Here is a 21,252-nt window from a genome sequence, read left to right on the forward strand (position 1 = left end):
AGTACTTTAGGCAAGCTAGGTGTGTTATCCCTGCTGTTCTGGCCAGACACCTGCTCCAGTATTTTGATTCCAACTAACTAAACCCCAAACCCTCTTTACAGGGTCAGCTACAGATCAGTTGTTTCAGTGTGTACTGTCTGTCCCAATTTTGACACCCACAAGCCCATGTAAATCATAGCAGGCAGGAGCCAAGTGGTCAGCCCGTCTTTGGAACTGACTCATGTCTTTGCCAACCACAGATTGACGACAAATGCCAAAGAACACACATTGGAGCCAACTACATTTGAATCCATTTTAACAAAAGCTCAGCAAATACCCACTCCTGAGGAATTTTCAGCTTTGAGCAAATATTAGTCAGCATTTGGTCTCTGATCTGCTCCACGGACAGTACAGCTACACATCAGAACAGTGCAGCTACACATTACTGTGCATCCACTATACAGTTCCAATCTACCTCTGTGTTTGCGAGGCACCCAACAATGAAGACACCTGTCATACACAATAATCATAATAATTATAATAGCAAACAACAACAGCGCCTTCACAACCCTTCTCTGGTTGTAACAAGAGCTCAGCAAAATTCAATGAAATGTCTTGGTTGGAAAGAAAATATTCTATTTCAGACATCAGATAAGGATCTGCTGTCAAAAGCTGTAATGCTTTATGAATTTAACATTTCTACCACTGTTTGCCACCATCAGTTTGCTCCTTCCTGACAAGTTTATGGGACACATGAAAGGGCTGGTGTTGTTTCAAACTGTCAAGCTTGCCCTCTCTCTGCCTGCATCTGACTTGCTAGGTCTGACATGGGGAGACTGTGTCATCTTGACAGACTCTGACATGGAATTCAGGAAAGAGCATAAGTTTTAAATTATACCAATTATTGTGCAAAACACAGGAAATTAAAAACAATTAATTCCTTGTAAATACAAATGGAATCAGACTTCCCTTTTGATTTTTTTCTGATGGTCTACCTTCCCCCAAAGGCTCATTTTCCTATTTTGTTAGGAAATCCTATATGGTCTTGAATGACTATTGCTGCTACTAGCCTGTAATACAATGAAAAAGACAAATGCATGGGGCCTGCTGGTAAAGGAGAAAAGGCCACATGGTGTATTCATATAGAGCATTTATTAGGAATCTCATGACATACTGCATCTGTTCAGGGAGAGGAAGTTAATCACTTCTCAGGGTCAAGACTGTGTAAGAAAAGTAGTGTAAGAGATGGGATAAGCTAAGCCATAACATGCTCTCAGAGCTTCAGTTACTCTCCAGACACAGTAGGAGGAGGATAAAGGAGAAACAGAGAGAGAGAGAGAGGAAGAGAGAGTGATTTTTCCCTACCACGGTTACTAAAATCAATGAATATTCTATCAGAGCATAAAGATCTTCTTGAAAGGCTAACAAGATGGAAGAAAATAGCTCAAGTCCTAGCTAAAAATATTCAAAATGCTAAATAAGAAATGTCAGTCGAAGGAATGGGTAAGAAAAACAGCCCGGTCCTGTGTTCCACAGAATGTTAAGATGAGAGAAAAACATGCACATAAAAAGTTCAGAAGAGAAGCTGGATGCAATGCACCCGAGGGTGCTGGGGGAGTTGGCTGATGTGATTGCAGAGCTGCTGGCCATTATCTTTGAAAACTCGTGGCAATTCGGGGAGGTCCCGGATGATTGAGAAATAGCAAATATAGTTCCCATCTTTAAGAAATGGAAGAAGGAGAATCCAGGGAACTACAGACCAGTCAGCTTCACCTCAGTCCCTGGAAAAATCATAGAGCAGATCCTCAAGAAATCCATTTCTAAGCACTTGGAGGAGAAGAAAGTGATTAGGAACAGTCAGCATGGATTCACCAAGAGCAAGGCATGCCTGACCAACCTGATTGCCTTTATGATGAGATCACTGGCTCTGTGGATGTGGGGAGAGCAGTGAATGTGATAAACCTTGACTTTAGCAAGGTTTCTGATATGAACTCCCACAGCATTCTTGCACACAAGCTAAAGAAGTATGGGTTAGACCAGGCGTGGGCAAAATGTGGCCTGCGGGACCCCTGAAAAATTTAGAAAATTAATATTTATCTGCCCCTGGCTGCCTGTCATGAGGCCCTTGATGGCTTGCTAAAACTCAGTAAGTGGCCCTCCGCCTGAAATAATTGCCCGCCCCTGGGTTAGATGAATGGACTGTAAGGTGGATAAAAAACTGGCTAGATTGTCAGGCTCAATGGGTTGTGATCAACGTGCCCCAGGGGCCGGTCCTGGTCTGGTTTTGTTCAATATCTTCATTAACGATCTGAAAGATGGGATGGATTGCACGCTAAGCAAGTTCAGAGATGACACCAAGATGAGGGGTGTAGCAGATGAGCTGGAGGGTAGGGCTAGGAATCAGAGTGACATAGACAAATTTGAGAATTAGTTCAAAAGAAATCTCAGGAGGTTCAACAAGGACAAGTGCAAAGTCCTGCACCTACGATGGAACAATCCCATGCACCGGTACAGACTAGGGGCTGACTGGCTGGCAACAGCTCTGCAGAAAAGGATCTGGGGGTTGCATTAGACAGTAAGCTAATATGAGCCAACAGTGTGCCATTGTTGCAAAGAAAGCTAACAGCATACTGGGCTGCATTAGAAGGAGTGCTGCCAACATATTGAGGGAAGCAATTATTCTCTATTCTGCCCTGCTGAGGCCACATTTGGAGTACTGTGTCCCGTTCTGGTCCCACACTATAGAAAGTATGTGGACAAGTTGGAAAGTCCAGCAGAGGGCAATGAAAATGGTTCGGGGGCTGGGGCACATGACTTCTGAGGAGAGGCTGAGGAAGCTGGGCTTATTTAGTCTACAGATGAGAAGGCTGAGAGGGGATTTAATAACAGCCTTTAACTATCTGAAGGGTGGTTCCAAAGAGGATGGAGCTAGACCAGGGATAGGCAAAGTCCAGCCCATGGGCTGAATTTGGCCTATGGCAGACTCCATTTCCCAGCAGCCCCCACCTGCATCGCTGTAGTTAGTTTCCATGGAGACCCAGCAGCAGCAGTGCTGTGACAGCTCAGGGCTGGGTTTTCCATGGAGACCGGCCCAGGCCGTGCTGGCAGGGCGTGCAGCTGGGTAGCGAGCTACTCCAGGGCTTGTGGTGGTGATAGCGTGGTCTGGAGCTGGGGTACAGCCATGATGTGTAGCCTGCATGCCCTGGCCAGGGGGCATGCAGGCAGTGGATCATGGTTCCGTCCCACTCCGGACCACAGTCGCCACTGCAAGCTCCCTGCCCAGCCATGCGCTGTCCCAGTGCTGCTGGGGCCGGTCTCCATGGAAACCCTGATCCCACACTGTCACAGCACTGCTGCTGCTGGGGTTTCCATGGAAACTGGCCACGGCAATGTGTGCAGGGGCTGCTGGGAAATGGAGTCCAGCTGCCAGCCAGATCCGCCATTTTGCCTGCCCCTGAACTAGACTGTTCTCAGCAGTGGAAGATGGCAAACCAAGGAGCAATGGTCTCAAGTTGCAGGAAGGAAAGTTTAGGCTGGATATTAGGAAAAACTTTTTCACTAGGAGTGTGGTAAACACTGGAACAAGTTACCTCTCTATCCATGAAGGTTTTTAAGGCCCAGCTCGACAAAGCCCTGGCTAGAATGATTTATTTGGGGATGGTCCTGCTTTGAGTAGGGGGTTGCACTAGATGACCTCCTAAGGTCCCTTGTAACCCTAATTTTCTATGATTCACACCAGTTGCTACCAAAGCCCCATACAGGAGTTTTAACTGGACCCAGTTTCTCCCCACCGAGGAAAATTGTGCTGGCCTCAGCCTTTTCTAATTATTTTTATTCACCTGATCAAGTGAAGCATTCTGCTGACATTTTGGAAACACAGGATACAAGATGTGAAGAATAGAAATAGTACCAAAGTCAATTTACACCTCATCAAACCAATGGCCTGCTCACAGTAAGCAAGAGAAAGCAGACTTGAGCCTAACAAAACAGTGCATGAAATAGGAAAAGAATTCCATAAAAAAGAAAGGAAAGAAAACTATCATTTTCAATACTGGTGGCCAGAGGGTACTTGACTCTTTTCAAATCTTTCATAAAATAGCACTGGTGCCAATCTCTAGAAACCATGAAGCAAGGCTGACTGATTTCACTCTAGCTGAGCTGCAAAAGAGAGATTCAAATCTTATGTGTGAACCCCCTCAAGGCTCTGTATTACACACAATACATATTCTGTTCTTAGGCAAAGTGGGTATTTCTCAACACCCTGACCACTTGTGAGCAATAAAAGCTTCCACTGCACTTTTGCAAGAGTTTGCAGTGTTTGTCCCTGTCTTCCTGGCCACATTTCAGCTCCCAAGTGGAACTTGCCAGACTCTGCGGGCAGTGACTGACTACTTGCTTCTCCTACCCTGAGTGCTGTCTTTCCGCAAAGAACTGTCTGTTACATCCTAATTTGCAGAAAGCCTTTAATTAATCATTAAAACTCAGCATGGAGCATTACTCCTGGCCAGAGGACTACATCAAACTGATACTCCCAAAGGTCTCATCTGCCACATGCTGGGTCTGGAATAAAACCCAGACTGGATTCTTCATAAATGCTTGCCTCTGTTGCTCCCAAATCTTGATCTGGTGGATAGACAGAAACAGCTCCAGGGCATAGGGACTTTGTTATTTGTATTGATGAAGGAGTTTGTTATTAGAAGTGATGAAATTCGGGTCCTCGTGGGGGGGAGCGGGTGGATCATTGAAAATCACAGAATGGAAGGAAGGAAAGGAGATGGCGTTTCCTTCCATTCTGATGCTCGGAGGGCTTAGGCGGTAGTGGGAGGCCTGAGGCCCGATCTGATATGAGGGTCATTACTCAGGCATAATTTCTCTCAACTTCCGGGCGATTCACGCAGACACATCAGGTAAAGGATGTTTGGATTGGATGAAAGATGTCAGGGACATCAATCAGGCAGGCCAGCCTGAGTCAAGTACCTTGGCAGTCAGGCTTGCAGTAAGCCTCAGCTCATGAGCAGCGAGCATCCTGCTTGGCTACTGGGGACGCTGCCTATCCATTGAGCACCAGCTGGGACCCTGGGTTTGCAGGCCACTCAACAGTGCTAGTTCCTGACTCTGGTTTTTGGCTTATTTCTGGACTTTGGCTTTGGATTTCCCTGTGTATCTATTTCCTGGCTCCTGCCCCTGATTTGGCTGTTTTCAGACTTTGCCCTGTGGATTGCCCGTCAGACTGGACCCTGAACTGTGTTGTGGACTCTGCTTCCAGATTTTCCTTTAGTTTTGGTACGTCTCCTGCTCTTTGACCCAGCCCCAGACCCTGCTTTCTGTCTTTTGGCCAGGGTGCCTATGACCTAGCTGTTAGGCCAGGCTGCCTTCAGCCAGGTCCCTTGTAAAAGAGTTGGTAAAAACAACATAGGAACCCTAAGATTCTCTTGTAGATGGAACGGGCTTGTGCTTCCTGCTTTTTCTTTATCTGAATCTATTAAAAGTTAAGACAACTAGGATTTCTAAATCATTGGATCAATTAATCCATTCAGTGATCAAATAAATATCCGCTGTGACAGACGTGAGGAAGACAAATATTGGCATAGTAGAAATAAGATTGGGAGAATGTAGAACTGTAGAAAAAAGCAATGTTACCTGTGAATAACAAAATGAGGGCGTTTCTTTACTCCTATATAATATCTCAAGGCTTTTGTTGCAGACAGAAGGAAGACAACCCATGAACACACATCAGTCTGTTTGGATATCTGTCTCCCTTGATTCTGAGTTAGCATCATTAGCCACAGCCTATTAACAAATTCTACAGATAGCTTTCAATTACTTACTGGTAGCTTATTCATAAAAACATTCATGGACGAACGGCTTATGGCAGCAATTCTCAACCAACTTGCCATAGCACCCTGGGATGCCATGAAGTATTAGCACTGCTAGGTGTTTAATGGTGGCAAACCAAAGAGTGCCATGAAGTATTAGCACTGCTAGGTGTGTAAGCATCAACATGTGATTTGTAAGATAAAGATTTCAAATAGGAATCCATAGTGTCAAAAACATTCTGTTGCAGTCTTTTGAAGCTGTTTGCAACAGAAGAATTACCCTATTATTTTTCCATAGTCAAAAAAGTTTCAAAAGCTAAAAGCTGACATTTCTAAGGGGTGCCCAGAGTGTAAAAGAGTTGAGAACCACTGGCTTAAGGTATAGTGGCAAGTAGTGCATGTAGAGTTATCCAGTTTGCAAGCACAAATAGTTGTTCACACATGGCTTTCTGAGAGCACTCTTTAACAGCCCATTCCATGATGAAGGTCTTGGAAATTTGGCCATCGGGTTACAGAAGAGCAGCCAAATATATTTTTCATTGTGCTTTAGTTCTAACCTGCTTTTTCTCTTCCACCTAGATGTGCCATTTGGTCTGCAGACAGAGCCCCAGATCACTGCCATTGTGGGAAGTGACATTCAACTGCTTTGCAAAGCCTCCAAGTACATCTACAACCACCTGGACTGGTATTACCCCTCCTCAGAGGTTGTCCCCAGTGCCTTTAGAAATAAGAGCATTGACAACTACTCCATCTCCTTGATGCTGGTCATTACTAACATCACACAAGAGCATGCCGGGTTGTACAAGTGCCAAGCTCAGAATCAGCATAATTCCACTGACAGGCTGGAGCAAACTACCCAGCTTGTTGTCAAAGGTAGGTTTTGCCAATGGACAAAGGTAAAGGTGATGTAAAGGTGCTATAAGCAGAGGTGCTGAATATCACTCCCACTGATGTCCTTGGATGTGGTGGGTGCTCAGCACTTCCCAGATCAGTCCTAATATGCATGTAGATGCTCAGTATTTAGCTTTCAGTCACATAAGCAGTTGAGAACATTGAAACATTTTTATAAGTGTAGCCTGTAATGGTTTCAGATACCCCTGGTCTGTAAAAAGTGTCAGGGGACCTTAAGCATCCTATGCAGAAAGGAAGGAATTCCAGTAACATTTTATGCTCCTGACACCCTACTGGGACCCTGGTTTAGTGCTGACTCAAAGGACATAGCCCCTCTGGCTATATTACCAACAACACTCCAGCATATCCCTTAAGATGGCCCACCCCAGTTCTGCAAGTAAAACATCTAATGAGATTACATCCCAGGAGACTGCCATGGTTGTGTGTAATGTTATTTAGCTTTGGACTAGTTAAATACATTTGCAGGAACATATAATCTAATGGCATTTCCTATGTACATGCTGTGATCAGTGGACAGCTTAGAGCAAAAGCAATTTTATCTGTACCTGGACTCCAAGAACCTGTTTCTTCCCTTTTAATCTTATATCAGTACTATTGCAGGGCCCAGCATCCCCGGTACCTCTGAATATTGAAATACAAAGGACTTGATTCTTCTCTCTGCTGCCGAGGCTAGGGCCAGTCCACTCTGTTTTGATCACAATTGTGTTTATATGAAGTAGTTGCTAACATTGCTCCGGTGCAGTGGCCCTGATCAGGGCAGACAGAAAAATTATTGTGATCCCACCTACCCACTCACACAGAAAATTGCCACCCAAACTGTAGCTGTAGCTGCCATGGTTTTGTTAGGTGTGTGGGTGGTGACATTAAGTCAGTTAATTCTCTCTGTTTCCAAAGACGTAAGGCAGAGTCCAACTCCTCCTATTATACCCAGACCTCATGCCTGTTCTGGCCTTGTACTGATAACTAGTTTCATAACTAGTTTCCAGAACAGCTAGACATTGACCCACTGGGCCCTTTTCTGCACACTGCATCCAAACGATTCACTTGCTTTTCCCCTTGCAGATATTTTTATTCACTTAATCAGTTTTCCACCTACACAGACACCTACACACAGTGGCTAAGGGAAAAAAATGCATCTAAGCTGTTAGTACATGTATGAAAGAACTCAAATTTTGAATGTGCCTTCTGTGAGTTATTACTTAGTTTCTGTCGTTGGCCTCTAGTGCCCGAGGAGAAATTCTCCTTGAAAACATGCTATGTGAAATGCCACTAAAAACTTTCTCTATGTAAAATTAGCCATGTGGATCTTTCAGGATCCCTTTCATACTATGCACACAGCTTTTCCTCTTCCTTGACTGCCCTGCACATTTTGAACTGGATTTTTTGGTTAGTTGATTGGTTGGGTTTTTTAAATGATATAATCTGAGGTGTATTCACATTTGTTCTGCCCTTTGCTAATCATTCACACCAGGTCTGCTGAGGAAACCTTGCCATCCTGAGCTTTGCAGGAGCATACATGACAAGGGGACAAGCATACATATCAAGGTGCAGGGCAACAGAAAAACCTTAGAATTTCTCCATTTTCCTACTTCCCTCACGCTCCTTCTATATTTGCTCTGCCCACTCTGTTTGCTTATGATTCAGCTCTGTATCAAACTTAAGCCAAGTGCTGTTCCCCCAACAACAGCAAACCTTTGCTGCCTCCAGGCTGCTAAGACAAGGCCTTTATTTGGAGATGCTTAGGTAGATCTGTAAAAGAGGCATTCCTAACGCTGACTGTGAATTGTTTTCCTTTGTGAATGCAGCAAAGGCCGTGCCATATATTATTCAAAACTTCACGGACCTGGAGGTTAACATCAGCGGCAAGATCGTGCTGGAGTGCAAAGCAAATGGAACCCCGACACCTCACATTACGTGGTGGAAAAATGGCTATCTCATTTCACCTGCTTCAGGTGAGCCTGGGGAATGCTGCAGTGCTGGATGTGAGAAAAGAGACATGGTGGTGATAAGAAAGGAGTCACAGGTTTGCAACACACTTTTGGCCCAATTTTCCACTGCCCGGTACTTTGGGCAGTCATTTACAATGATGCAAATAACCATAGAAAGGTCCCAGCAGGTGGAAGACCTTTACAGACTGCTGATGTGGTCTGCATATGGGATTTTAAGGGCCCAGACTGGCAGCCAGGGCCTGATTTATATTTCTCCGGTGCCACTGATTGTGCCCACAGCATTGGCTATGTGCTTTCTCAACATATACAAAATTGGCTCTTGCAAGATGCTGAACCCCTTGCTACCCAAGATAAATGCTTGTGTGTACTAAGGTGAGCAGGACAGGGGGATCCATTTGCTAAAGAGTTTAGGGCATGATCCAGAGTCTGCTGGAGTCAGTGCTGATCTCTTCTCTAAAAGTCAGACCCTTAGTCTGCTGTCCAGTATAATTACTGTGTTTCTTTATTTCCCTCAGACTAACAGTCCAGAGGAGTGGCTGTTAGATCAAACAGTGCACAGCAGCACAGGGCTGCTGCAAGACAGCATGGACTCCCTTGTCTGAGCTTGGAAGTCTTTCCAAGTGTCTCTACCCTGAGTTTTCCTTCATGTCACGGAGAAGCTGGTATCAGTAGCCAGTCCTCTGACTTTAATTTTGCATCTTGGGTAGGAAGGAAATCTAGGATCATCCATAATTCAGATCAGACTGTTCCAGGCAGAAACTCTTTACAGCTACTGAAATTTCATAAATAATTCTAGAGGGACAAGCATGTAACTCATCCAACCAATGGAAACATAAATAAAATATCTGAAAAAAACACCTCAGGGTAAATATTTCAGTACTGTGCATGGCGAGTTATGTGTACAGCTCTTGTTAACAACAACAGGATTCATGGGCAGAACACATTGCACACACCCCTTTGGATTCAAGGCCCAGCATAATTCCCTTGCTCTGCTAATTGCATCTTCTTAGCAAGCCGGTTAGCTTGGAATCCCATTTACAGAGTCAGAGAAATGAAAACTGGAAGTGGCTGGTAGGTCACAACTAGGTAATCTCTCCTCCCTGTGAATGCAGGATGGTTTTAGACAGTTGGTACTTCAGGGCTTTGCCCAGACACCCCATTTTAATTACCCAAGATGATGGGGCTTCCATTGCTTCTTTTTGGAGGCTGTTCCACAGTTCATAAACTTTGCTGTTTCTCTTATATTTTTCCTCAGGCTTCCTTTGCTGCATCCAATTTAATACACTGGTTGTAGCACCTCAGATCACTCAAAAAAATTCCCTTCTTGCTGTGCCTTTTCCAATGTCGTTTTCAAAGCCTTTTTGTCTAATCACAGAGCTGTGATGAATACATTTTAATGACCTTTCCCTCATATCATGTTAAGTTTGGGGTTGGGATCAAATCTTGCTGTGAGTTATGCAGGTGTAAAAAGAGCCCAGTCTTGCCCCGCACTGCTGTTGATTAGATATTCCCCACTGACTTCCATGAGAGCAGTCTCAGGCTTCACATTTAAAATAAATGAATAAATATATTTGTTATACAGAGGCTGTTAAGTGATCTCCATGAAATTTGCATGACAAATGAGTTGAGAGTACATGGCAAGGAATGGGTTTGCATCATACCTGCATAAACAAAAGCACATGTAATATATACACTGTTCAAAATTGTCTTCTGGTTGCTACCAGCAGTACTGTACCAGGTCTGCAGGGACCTGGGAAGTCATTTATAACAGAATTCCATTTAGAAATTATGTATTACAAATACCTTATGTACTGAAATGAAACTATCCCCCAATGCAGGAATTTCCATGGAAAATAATACCCTGATCATTGAGCGAGTGAAAAAAGATGATGAAGGCCTCTACGAGTGCAGGGTTTCTAATGAAATGGGCCGTGACAGTACAATGGCATTCATTAAAATAGAAGGTGAGGCTGCAAACGAATGCACAAGTTTGGTGATACGGGCATAGTTTGAATGATATCCTTCTACTATCCCAAGGCAAGAATTGTTTCAAGAGTTGGGGAATACATTTTAAAATAATAAACACACACACACATGCACAACAGGTTTGGTTAAAAGTAAAACTTTAAAATTAAATTGAACCTCTTTTTGGTCCTGGAAGCTTATAGTCCCATGATGATAAAGAGCCTGAAGCATCTCATTAGCGCTTTATGTCTAGAACACCTTGATGAGGACCCTGCCCAAGACTCAGTGTGGTCTTCATGCAAGGAGTTGTGTAATGCATAGGTTCTCAACCTTTGTATACTGAGATTTCTTTAAGTTTCCCTCCTATTTAGCCAGGATCTAGCTGGGACCATCTCTCATTCAGCCAACTAGGAAGAGCAGGATGGCTGGAACCTCCTGGCCTCTGTTTATGATTTCCATGTTCAGAACCCCTCACTTAATGCCTTGAGCACTTGGCATTGATACTGTAAAATAATACCTTTTGACCATAAGCCTATTCACATATTGTTCCCCATATTTGATCCATGGTTACCTATGGGGATATACTAAGTACTGCCTACTGCTGGTGAATAAAAAGACACCAGCACAGTTCATGGATTTCATGTCTACCTCTTTTGTGAAATAAAGCACGCTTTGTGGAATTGCAATTATTTTATCAGTGCAATTAATTCAGAATTTGTTCTTATGTTTAACTTCCAGGTTCTGAAGAGAAATCCAATATTGAAGTTATCATTTTGGTCTGCACTGGTCTAGCAGCTACTCTCTTTTGGCTGCTTCTGACCCTTTTCATTCGGAAACTTAGAAAAGTAAGAGGTCTTTCATATTGTGGAAATGGGACACAATTGGCCTCCAAGCTCAACTCCAATTCAAGCCAAGCCTCAGAGTTCAGAACTGAGGCCGTGCTGGCACTAGGGTTGGGGACAGATGGTGAAAAACTGTATGAGCTGTTCTTGTAAAATTTCAGGCAAAGATTTCTGTTGATTAATTACTTGTAATCTCAGGAGATTAGTTCTGCTTATAAGAATTTTACCCTCTTGCTCGGCATCCAGTGAGATCAGGAAAAGCAGGTTGCTTCCACCTTTGGATTCAAATTCATCCCAAGAGCATTAAAGCAGGTTCGGAGACAGGCTTTCAATCTAAAGGCCCTAAAATGAAGTTCTGGTTTCACCGCACCTCTAATAAGGTTTTCCCTAAAACATAGGCAGTGGAGGGAATGCTGCTTTAAAGATGTTAGAATCTGTTTGTTTGCTCTAGAGATGGGCCCCAACCACAAAGTTCATCTTGTTTTCATGCTTCATTACTCCTTGGCCTCTTTTCATGAGACTCCAAAGAGTAGGGTAGGTCCTTGACTAGTTCTGAAGAATATTTGATAAATTAAATCAAATTTAGATTTGTTCTTTCTTATACAAACAATAAATATGATCTGAGAGACTAGGACTCTAGCCTGGCCACAGCCCAAACCACAGTCCTAATGTTAATCTCCTGTAACTTGAATGACTAATTCCTACTCCTCTTATAAATGTGAACCCATAAGGTTCATGTGTTCCCAGTGTGTTGCCAGGACAGCAGAGGTGCCAGACCCTCTGAATCTTATGTCATCTTTTACACTTGCTCAAAGAGGGCAGGTGGTGACACCAGATGATAATTCTATGCACAGTGTCATGAGGTTTTCATTCATTGTGTATTAGAATATATGGCAATATGAGGTATAGGGGTGTAGAGACTGAGGCTCCAAGTTGTCCCAGAATTTAAAAGCCATTTAAACATATTTCTAATTCATAAAACAAAGGATGCCTTGATGAGCATCCCTTAAAGGGCATTTCTAATCTGAAGGATTTTCTAGAAGCAGTGCTGAATTCTTTAAAGGAGTGCAGGTTGAGAATGATAATAGCAGGGGCTTTACATCATCAAAGTGCTTTCAAACATTCACTAATTCAATTCTCTCATCACCCCCAAAAGATACACATGTGTAAGTTTTCTTTTTCCCCAGGCTTCATATGTGCAACTTAAGGCAGGATATCAAAAGTATAGGTCCAAGCACCACAGATGGAAATGGGTGTTGGGGCCAGGATCAGAATGCAGGGGGTGCTGGTTCCCAGGCCTGTGTTCATTCTACTATATCATGCTTCTCTCTCAAGTTAGAGCTGCACAGCAAATACTTTGACTCATTTTCCCCATTTGCAGCCTGATGCCACAGATATTAAAACAGGATACCTGTCCATTATAATGGATCCAGAGGAAATGCCTCTTGACGAGCAATGTGATCGGCTCCCATACGACAGCAGTAAATGGGAGTTCCCAAGAGACAGGTTGCGGCTGGGGGAGAGAAATAGGCATCAATCATATAAAGAACAGAAATATCCTATGGTCCAGAATTTCTGTGGAGGTGTAGCATAGCCAATTAGCCCTAGTGCCAGTACACCTTCATCTTTGGACAGTGGGTCTCATTGGGAGGGATGCTGAAGGGGTATTTAGAAGAGCCATCTTTTGAAATGGCTACCACCTCCCAAAAGAAGTGAAGGCATAGCATCCTCATGGAAGGAAGACTGCTCCCAGTACCTTCCAGGGACACCATTTGGATATCTTACATCACTTGCACAGAGAACAATGGAAATGGAAGCAGGTCTGAAAGAGGGCGGTTCTCCATGTAAGTCCTTGTACAAGAACACTGTGCAACTTCCAATTATGAAGAAAAAGGGCAAAAATGACTATTCACTCCAGAAACACTGTTCAATAGGTAATAAAGACCAACTGAAAAAAAATGTCAACAGGGAAAGTATGGGAGGTGAAGAAACAGGGGAATTACAGAATAAAGAGGAGGGGGCATGTAGAGACTGTGGGTCAGGCAGGAATGTTGCGCTGGTTAGGTGTGGGCTTGTAGGGACTGTGGGTCACGAGGAAAGGATAACTAAGGTGCTTGTATGCAGGGAACTGTGAATTTCCCAAGTTTAGAAAGCTTGGTGTTCAGATAATTAAATGTAATGTTTTTACACTGCAGTCCCTAATGTGCATTCAGCTCGAACTCCAGTTTAATGCTGTTTTATCTATCCTATCACATACTGCCTCACACTGAAATTATATGTATATAAACTATATTCTGCATATACATATATGGAAAGTATGTGATACAGGCTTCTATGAACTGTCAGGCCGTGCTGCACCTAGGCTCCAGTGTCTTGTATTTCTTGCATAGCTGAGAAAGCATGTTTCTCTCTTATCTGATGCAGACTGTCATAAGTCCCCCCTGGCTCATTCTTGACTCTTTGCTTCTCTAGGTAAAACACTGGGTCACGGTGCTTTTGGGAAAGTGGTGGAGGCGTCTGCTTTTGGCATAGATAAATCTTCAACCTGCAAAACAGTTGCCGTTAAAATGCTTAAAGGTACATTTCTCTCTGAGACTCTCAGGAGACTCTGTTGGGACCACGTGGGCAATGAGGTTTCTAGTTCTCAGCTCTAAGGCAACCCCCTTCCACTTCTCGTTCATTCATTGCATTCAGAAGGGAGCGAGCTTGCCATATGGGAGCAATTAGCTGCTGTATGGTGGATGCTAACGTGTAGGAAATGACAAGTGGGCTCCACACTGTGCTGCTGATTAAGCCTTGTATTCCTAGTGGACAAAAACAGCAGCCTCCAGGTCTGTGGGGTTAGGAGGGAAACAGATTACAGAATGTAATTGCATTACGATGGTCTGAAATTGGATCTAAACCCTCGATCCTAGCCCTTCCAGATGCAGAAAGGTTCATGCAGTTGAAAAGAGCAGTGCCAAGGGAGTGAATTAGGGACAACTCTCTGGCAATTACTGAAATGAGGGAATGCTTTTACCAGCCAGCAGTGGGGAGAAAGGGAACTTGAAGCCTAAGATGCTTCCAAATGGCATTTACATACAAAGCCTCTACAGACAGCTTATGAATAAAGTCCTCCTATGCCTTGCTGGTTGCTTGGGTTTGGGTTTTTCAACTGTTTGCATGTTTTCCACACCCTTCCCCCCGAGTAGACTACTGATTTTTGTTGGATGGGTCTCCACTCCCTGGCCCACACTGCTATGTTGCTGAGTGATGGTATTAACCCCTGCCACTCCAAAATCCAGGATGTGCTCGCAGAGCACAGCACTTGGGTTTTGTTGCCCGCTGCCTCTTCTGCTACTCCCCTCGCTGCCACTTCCCCCAGTACCAAACTCTCTCTGCTTGCCAGCACCACCTTTATGCACCTCTTCTGGACCTGCTCTTCCTCCTATGCAGCTGTCCAATAGGGTCTTCATATCCCTCTTCCCTATGCTGCTGGTTTTTCCATGCCATGCCCTTTTCCAAAACCTGCCCTGGAAAGTTCCCAGAAGCTCCTGATCAATCCAGAGCTCCCCTACTCCCTCCCTCCAACTCCTGCAGCACCCACAGTACTTAATCACACCTGTCTCCACCCTGTGCCTCCCTGGTTGCCTTCCCACCCCCTCACTGTTCAATAAGTGCCTTGGTAGTACCTCCATCTAATCTTCCACCTTACTCCCAGAGGAACCAGATGAAAGTCTCTGGTGTGAGACAGTTCATTCAAGGAATAAAAGGGCCTGGATTACATAGACTGTGTTGAATTGGTTTTGCCATCTACCTCACTTTCATAAAGCACATTAATGTTGGCTTCTGAGTAGCAGGCAGCATATAAGCACAGATAATTGTGAAGATTTTCAGAACATGTTCAATTTAGGTATGATAAGGCATGGGACTCGCATCATTATAGATCAGTGGTAGATCTAGTGAAGTCAATAAAGTTATTAATGATGTTAACTGAAGGCACCTGGGACTCAGAGCAGTTTACAAGACCTGAGACTGCAAAAGTGATCAGACATCTATTTGGGGGACAATTCTACAACTCTTCCAAAAGAGGCAAAAGTTTAGGGCAAGAAATTATTTCCTACATGACTATTCATGCAGCTTTAATGCATTAATCCTTGCATTTGGGGCATATCTGTTCATTCGTTATATTGGCAATATTCAGTCCTTCACAAAGGATCCCCTGTATGTACATGAACCAGTGAAGTTCTACTGCAGGACATTAATACTTTGTAAGTCACGAAAAAGAAAGGAAGAGAGTTCTAAAGGGCAAAGCATTACTCTGTTTCATACGGGTCAAGAGACAGCAAGACGGATGAGTTCTTATCCATTTAGAAGGCTGAAAGGCAGAGATACCACAAGAAACCTGGGTGGGTTTGGTTTTCAAGTGTAAACAGGATTTTCTGTGTCTTAAAAATATCCTGTTGTGGAAAGATGGCCTTGTCCTGTTTATCTTAAGCAGAATGTGCAACTACTAATGAGTGCAAAGCTTTAATGTCGGAACTGAAGATCCTCATCCACATAGGACACCACCTCAACGTGGTCAACCTCCTGGGCGCCTGCACCAAAGCAGGAGGTAAGAAACTGGCATCTCACAAAGCACTTGGCAAATTCACATGCACTGCTTGCTCTTAACTGCTGTGCAAATTTGGCAGCTATGTTGGCCTTGCTATCATCGTCAGGAATCAGGAAAAGGGTGTTCTGGTCCAGAAACATGCCCATTTGGCCCAGGAGCAAACACAAGGGTCTCTCAATACCTGTAACAGTATTAGGGTTTGTGTTCTGTGGAGGTGAGGCACCCCTTGGTGTGTCATGACTGCACACATGTGATATTTCTGACTCTCCTTTCAGCAAAAGGCGGCACTGTAAAGAAATCAGCCAGCACCCTATATATTACACAGAACACCATGCAGCTTCCCTATCAGCATAGGGATAGGACATGGTCACCCTTTGAACATTTTCAAAGCTGCCACCTGATTCTTTATGCCCCAGAGTTGCCCAGGCACCTTAGTTCCCACAGCCACCTAAGCACTGGCCTACTAGTAATGATCTGCTAGAGCTTTACCTCAAGCCTGAGTCCCAGAGATCTCAAAGCAGGGCTGTCTAATGAGGTAGGGGAATGACTTCCTGGCCTGTGATGCCTCAGGTGTGTTCAGAGCACCTAACACCTTGTACCTGCACCAGAAGGTAAAGGCATAGTGGAACACCTACACAAAAGCCAGCTGTCGCACGAGGAAGCTTAGGGTGAGTGTAAAACAGCACAAGGAGGAGACGGAGAAAGAGTATCAGCCTCTAGGTCTGGGCTACCCAAGTGGCTGGTTGGGCTTGGGTGCCTAATGCCAGGAAAGCATTATGGATCCAGAGCAGAGGAAAGTACCACCTATCTCTGGCCTGTCAGCAGGTCAGCTGCTTCAGTACTGCAGCTGTCTCCTTTCAACTTGCACCTGAAAGTACCTCTCTTAGGATCTGGAATCTGCCTGTGCGTTTTGTAGGGAGGCTGGACCCTCATTTGGGTCTGAAAATTCAACTGGGTGCCAGGGCATCTCTGAGTTAGGCAATGCAAAACCAAGGGTGGGGCAGTACCTCAGGCACTTGGGTATCCGGGCCAAAGTGAGCTCTCTAGGGCTGTAGACACACAGTCTGTGGCACAGCAGGGACTTGAACCAAGGACTCCAAAATCCTGGCACTCAAGTGATGTTCCCTGTCACAGAAACCTTGTTCCTTGTCTCATCATCCCATTTAAAACATCCTCGTCTCCCTTGCCCTGCAGTTAAAAGCATAATGGAATAATCTGTTTATCTGCTGTCTTTATGTTGAATCTTAAAAACAGTCTAGGAGGGAGGATGGAGGAGGGCTGAGGGCAAAGAAACCAGGATAAATATTAAGGGGGGAGGCGGGAGAGACGGCAAGAGAGAGAGATGGTGCAGACATTTGTCATTCCCTGAGACATTAAAGCTATCATTTTCTCAAGGAACATGTAGTTGCCAAGTAAAAGGAGAAAGAAATTTTATTAAGGCAAATTTGTCAGAATGACAGGACATAAATTCTCCCCCAAATTAGACATTCACAACTCCCAGGGGAGAGGTACAGATGTGGAATCTGCAGAATGCTGAGGCGAGACTGGAAGCTGTGCAACAGCTACTAGTCTGATCCTCTTGCAGCCGCATTTGTATGGCTTTCTAGGGCAGTGGTACTTAACCTTTTTTGTACCAGGACCCATTTGTAAACATTGATGGCCAGTCCCAACCCAGAACCCATCATCCCCAGGCCCCAGCCCCCCCAGTGTGTGGGGCAGGGGGTGGGTATGTAGGGTGGGGGGATTGGGGGTCATGAGAGGCTCCAAACAGCCCCAAGCAGCCCCTTGCAGACTGGAACTCTGCCAGCCTGCCAGGGAAAACCCACGGTTCCCCAAGTTTTTCTCCTTTAAAGGAGAGTCCATTTTTAAAGTTTCCCAAGTTTTTCTCCTTTAAAGGAGAATCCATTTTTAAAGTTTGTTGATCTTGCAGGATTGTTGGTTGTAGCCATGTTGGTCTAAGGACATAGGCAAGCAAGGTTCTTTGGGTAAATGTGATACCTTTTATTAGTTGGTCTGATAAAAGATATCACATCTACCCAAAAAGCCTTGATCCATTCTTAAAGTTTATTCACAACCCTTTCATATATTCTTGTGACCCACTTCTGGGCTGCAATCCACGGGTTGGGAAATGTTGTTCTAGGGCTCAGAGGAATGGGCAAGGAGGATGCTGCCCTGTAATTGGGGAAGCAAGGTATCACCTCCTACCAGATAGCACTAAGAGCAGGGCCGTCCCTGGTGTGGGGCAAATCAGGGAGACTGTCCCAGGCCCCGCACTTCGGGGGCCCCGCAGACAGTGCCAAATAGGCCCACCGCTGCCACTGCTGGTGGCTTATACCGGTGGTCACCACCCCCACTGCCCTGCCACCACCATCAGCTTCTGCAGGCAGGTGCCACCCCCACCCCCCGGCCCCGCACAGGTTGATATGCCCCGGGCCCCACACACCTCTAGGGATGGCTCTGATTGAGAGAACTGGGAAATAGTACTGCATAGTACATCAGAGTGGTGACTTGCATGTGGATGCCCAGAACAGCCCAGAGCTACTTTAAGATCACTACCCCTTAACCAGGGCAAAAATATGGCCAGAACATTTGCACATGAAGGCCTAATCATGTAGCAAAGTCTGTCTGAATACATGTGCTCAACTTTGCCTTTTGTGAGTGTCCATTGCTTGAATGTACACGTCTCTATGGCACTGGTTCTCAACCTTTTCAGACTCAAGGTACCATCCACAACTTTTTATGAATTTAGTGGCACCTCATTTCAAAAACTAATTTCACTTGTTTTTTTAACTGGGGAAAATAGTTGAGCAATTCTTCTGTTGCAAAGAACTCAGAAAGACCACAGCAGGTCTCTTGACACTAGGGATTCCTATTTGAAATCTCTGGGTTTATCTTCTGAATCATGTGCAGGTGTTTGCATACTTGGTGGTGCTAATATTGCATGGTACCCTACAGCAACCTTAAAAGGATCTAATGGCACTCTAGGGTTGTGCAGTGCCCTGGTTAAGAATCACTGCTGGAGCCTACAGTCTCCTTCCCCATCTTACACCTCTCTGAACATCCTTCTGGGAGAAGAGGACTTTTGAGTTCTTCCTGATTAGTTACCCAGAGAAGTCACTGTTAAAGCCACTAGTGGGAAATAAGTTGTGGAACCCAGGTTTCCCAGAAGGCACTGCAGAACATTAGCTAAGTAGTCTCCAGCTAGGCTCTGATTTGTTTGCTTTTGAACAACGCTACAGGAGACTGAAGTAAGAAAGCGCAGAGCTCACAAACTAGACATTGGAATAAGACTTACCATTAAAATGTAATTTCTAAGCACAGCTCCTTGTTAAGTTTTATGCAGCCCATAATAGTATGTTGGATAATGACTGATATTAAGCATGCACATACATTATTTTAACAATATCTGCTTCTTGTAACATTGCTTTGGAACACCTTGTCACCGTGTCTGATGTTGGCAGCACTAATGCATACTATCTTGTGCTTTAAAATAAGGAAATAAAATATGAAGAGATTGGGTCTAGGAAATATTTCAGAAGCGTGAATAAAGCACTTAGGGGTACTTTAAAGTTGTGCTGGAATCTGCATTTCCTTGGAGAATCCACTAGACACATTTGACTTCAGTTTCTTCAGAAAATGTTCCATTTGATCTCTTCTTCGCACTGTCAGAAGCCAGTGCTAGTTTCAGGAAGTAACTTAGTGATGTGGAGGATTGGTGGTAGAGAGAGCATGATGATATGCATGAAAATAATAGGAACTAGTGACAGGATCAGAGGGGAACTCAGTATCTCTCTATCCTCCCATCTTGCAGGCTTCCTAGCAGCTTGCCTAGCTCTAAGTGGCTTGCTGCTGTATGCTGGTTCCCGTTTCAGCCCCTACACAGGCTGACAGCCCAGCACCTCCTTTAGATAGGCTGAAGCAGGGGTATTGGGTGCCACAGCAGATCAGTTGTCACCTTCACCTCAGGGAGCTCTATACTGAGTACTGTTGAACCGTGAGCTTGTGTTTCAGAGGTGCTGAGCATCTCTGACCACAACTGTAGTCGGTGGGCACTGCAGGTATTGAGCAGACCTGTTGCGCACGCTATATCCATAGTTGGACTTCAAGATCCTTAGAATGAACTGGGGTTACAGAAATATACGGTGTTATTATAGGTCAGTAAATAAGACTCTTCTTCCCTTTTGCCTGTGATGGCCACTTCCAAGTGCTCATTTCCACCCACTTTGTTATTTTGAGCCAGGACACAGCAAGCAAATACAAACTCTCTTCCCTCCTTTGCTTCCCCTACTTCCAGCCCTGTGTTTACAAAATTATTTATGTCAGACTGAGTCAAATGGGCAGACCACAGCACAAGCCTGGGTGTTTGTTTCTGACATGAAGATAAGAGTTTGTTGCTTAGGATTTCCCTTTGTTGAATGGCCTGGTTCAGCTCTTGGCATTTTTCCTTTGAAGTTAGAGCTCACGAGTCTGAATTTGAAGTTTCCAGACAGGACAGGGTTTATAGACATAAAAGGCTGACCACTTTGGATGGGTAATAATAGGTGTTTACATGCATTCTAGTCCTATGACTTCACCTTCTTCTACATCTGAGACATTTTATATGCTGCTTTCTAAAATCTGGTGATGGTACAGTGCAGGCTAATGGCCCAGAGTGCAGTTTTGTCACGCTGCACCTTGAGATCCAAAAACATTTCCAAATACGTCTAAAAAAATCACCTGTGGTTATGAAAAAGCATCTCTGTGGAATGGAACAAAATGCTGCAGAGGAACAAGAAAGGAAGGAACTGACATGTCCCTTTATGATTTCAAAACTCTTAGACCAAATGTTTTTGAAGACTTTGAGATCCAGCTGACTGTTACCTCCGCTGGCATGAAGCCCTGAATTAAACAAACAGACTTACAAACAGACTGGAGAAGCTAGGGAGTTGCTCCATAAAATGGATCCATGCAGATATAAAAGGATTACTAGCACGGGGGATGATATGGTCTCTTTTGTCATCTTGGACTTGATTCCTTTTTTTTTTGGAAAAAAGGAATCAATTCCTAATAACTGAGGAAGCTTAGGAGCCAAGACTCCTAGGTTCAAGTGCCAACTTCCTACCTCTGCTACAGATTTGTTGTGTGTGCTTCACCTCTCTATTCCCCAGTTTCATCATCTGTATCAGGGAAATGCCATTTACATATTTCACAGCAGG

The 21,252-nt window shown here is 44.4% G+C and overlaps 1 protein-coding gene across 4 annotated transcripts in view; it reads left to right on the forward strand.

Annotated features, from left to right (window-relative positions):
• The window catches only part of LOC102368462 (vascular endothelial growth factor receptor kdr-like), a 174,774-nt gene that overhangs the window by 118,879 nt on the left and 34,643 nt on the right, over positions 1-21,252 (forward strand). For 3 of the 4 annotated variants that reach the window (XR_003095970.1, XR_003095972.1, XM_025213792.1), the window contains exons 13-19: positions 6,375-6,668; positions 8,513-8,659; positions 10,495-10,620; positions 11,360-11,466; positions 12,845-12,980; positions 13,936-14,040; positions 15,941-16,057. Coding sequence is in view for 1 of the 4 variants with exons in the window: in XM_025213792.1 (XP_025069577.1) it covers positions 6,375-6,668; positions 8,513-8,659; positions 10,495-10,620; positions 11,360-11,466; positions 12,845-12,980; positions 13,936-14,040; positions 15,941-16,057 (1,032 nt within the window). In the remaining 3 variants the exon portion in view is untranslated. The remainder of the gene's footprint in view (positions 1-6,374; positions 6,669-8,512; positions 8,660-10,494; positions 10,621-11,359; positions 11,467-12,844; positions 12,981-13,935; positions 14,041-15,940; positions 16,058-21,252) is intronic. The other variant, XR_003095971.1, reaches the window with a different exon arrangement.

Source organism: Alligator sinensis, unplaced genomic scaffold (assembly GCF_000455745.1).
Source record: "Alligator sinensis unplaced genomic scaffold, ASM45574v1 scaffold626_1, whole genome shotgun sequence".
In the NCBI taxonomy this organism is placed as follows: Eukaryota; Metazoa; Chordata; order Crocodylia; family Alligatoridae; genus Alligator; species Alligator sinensis.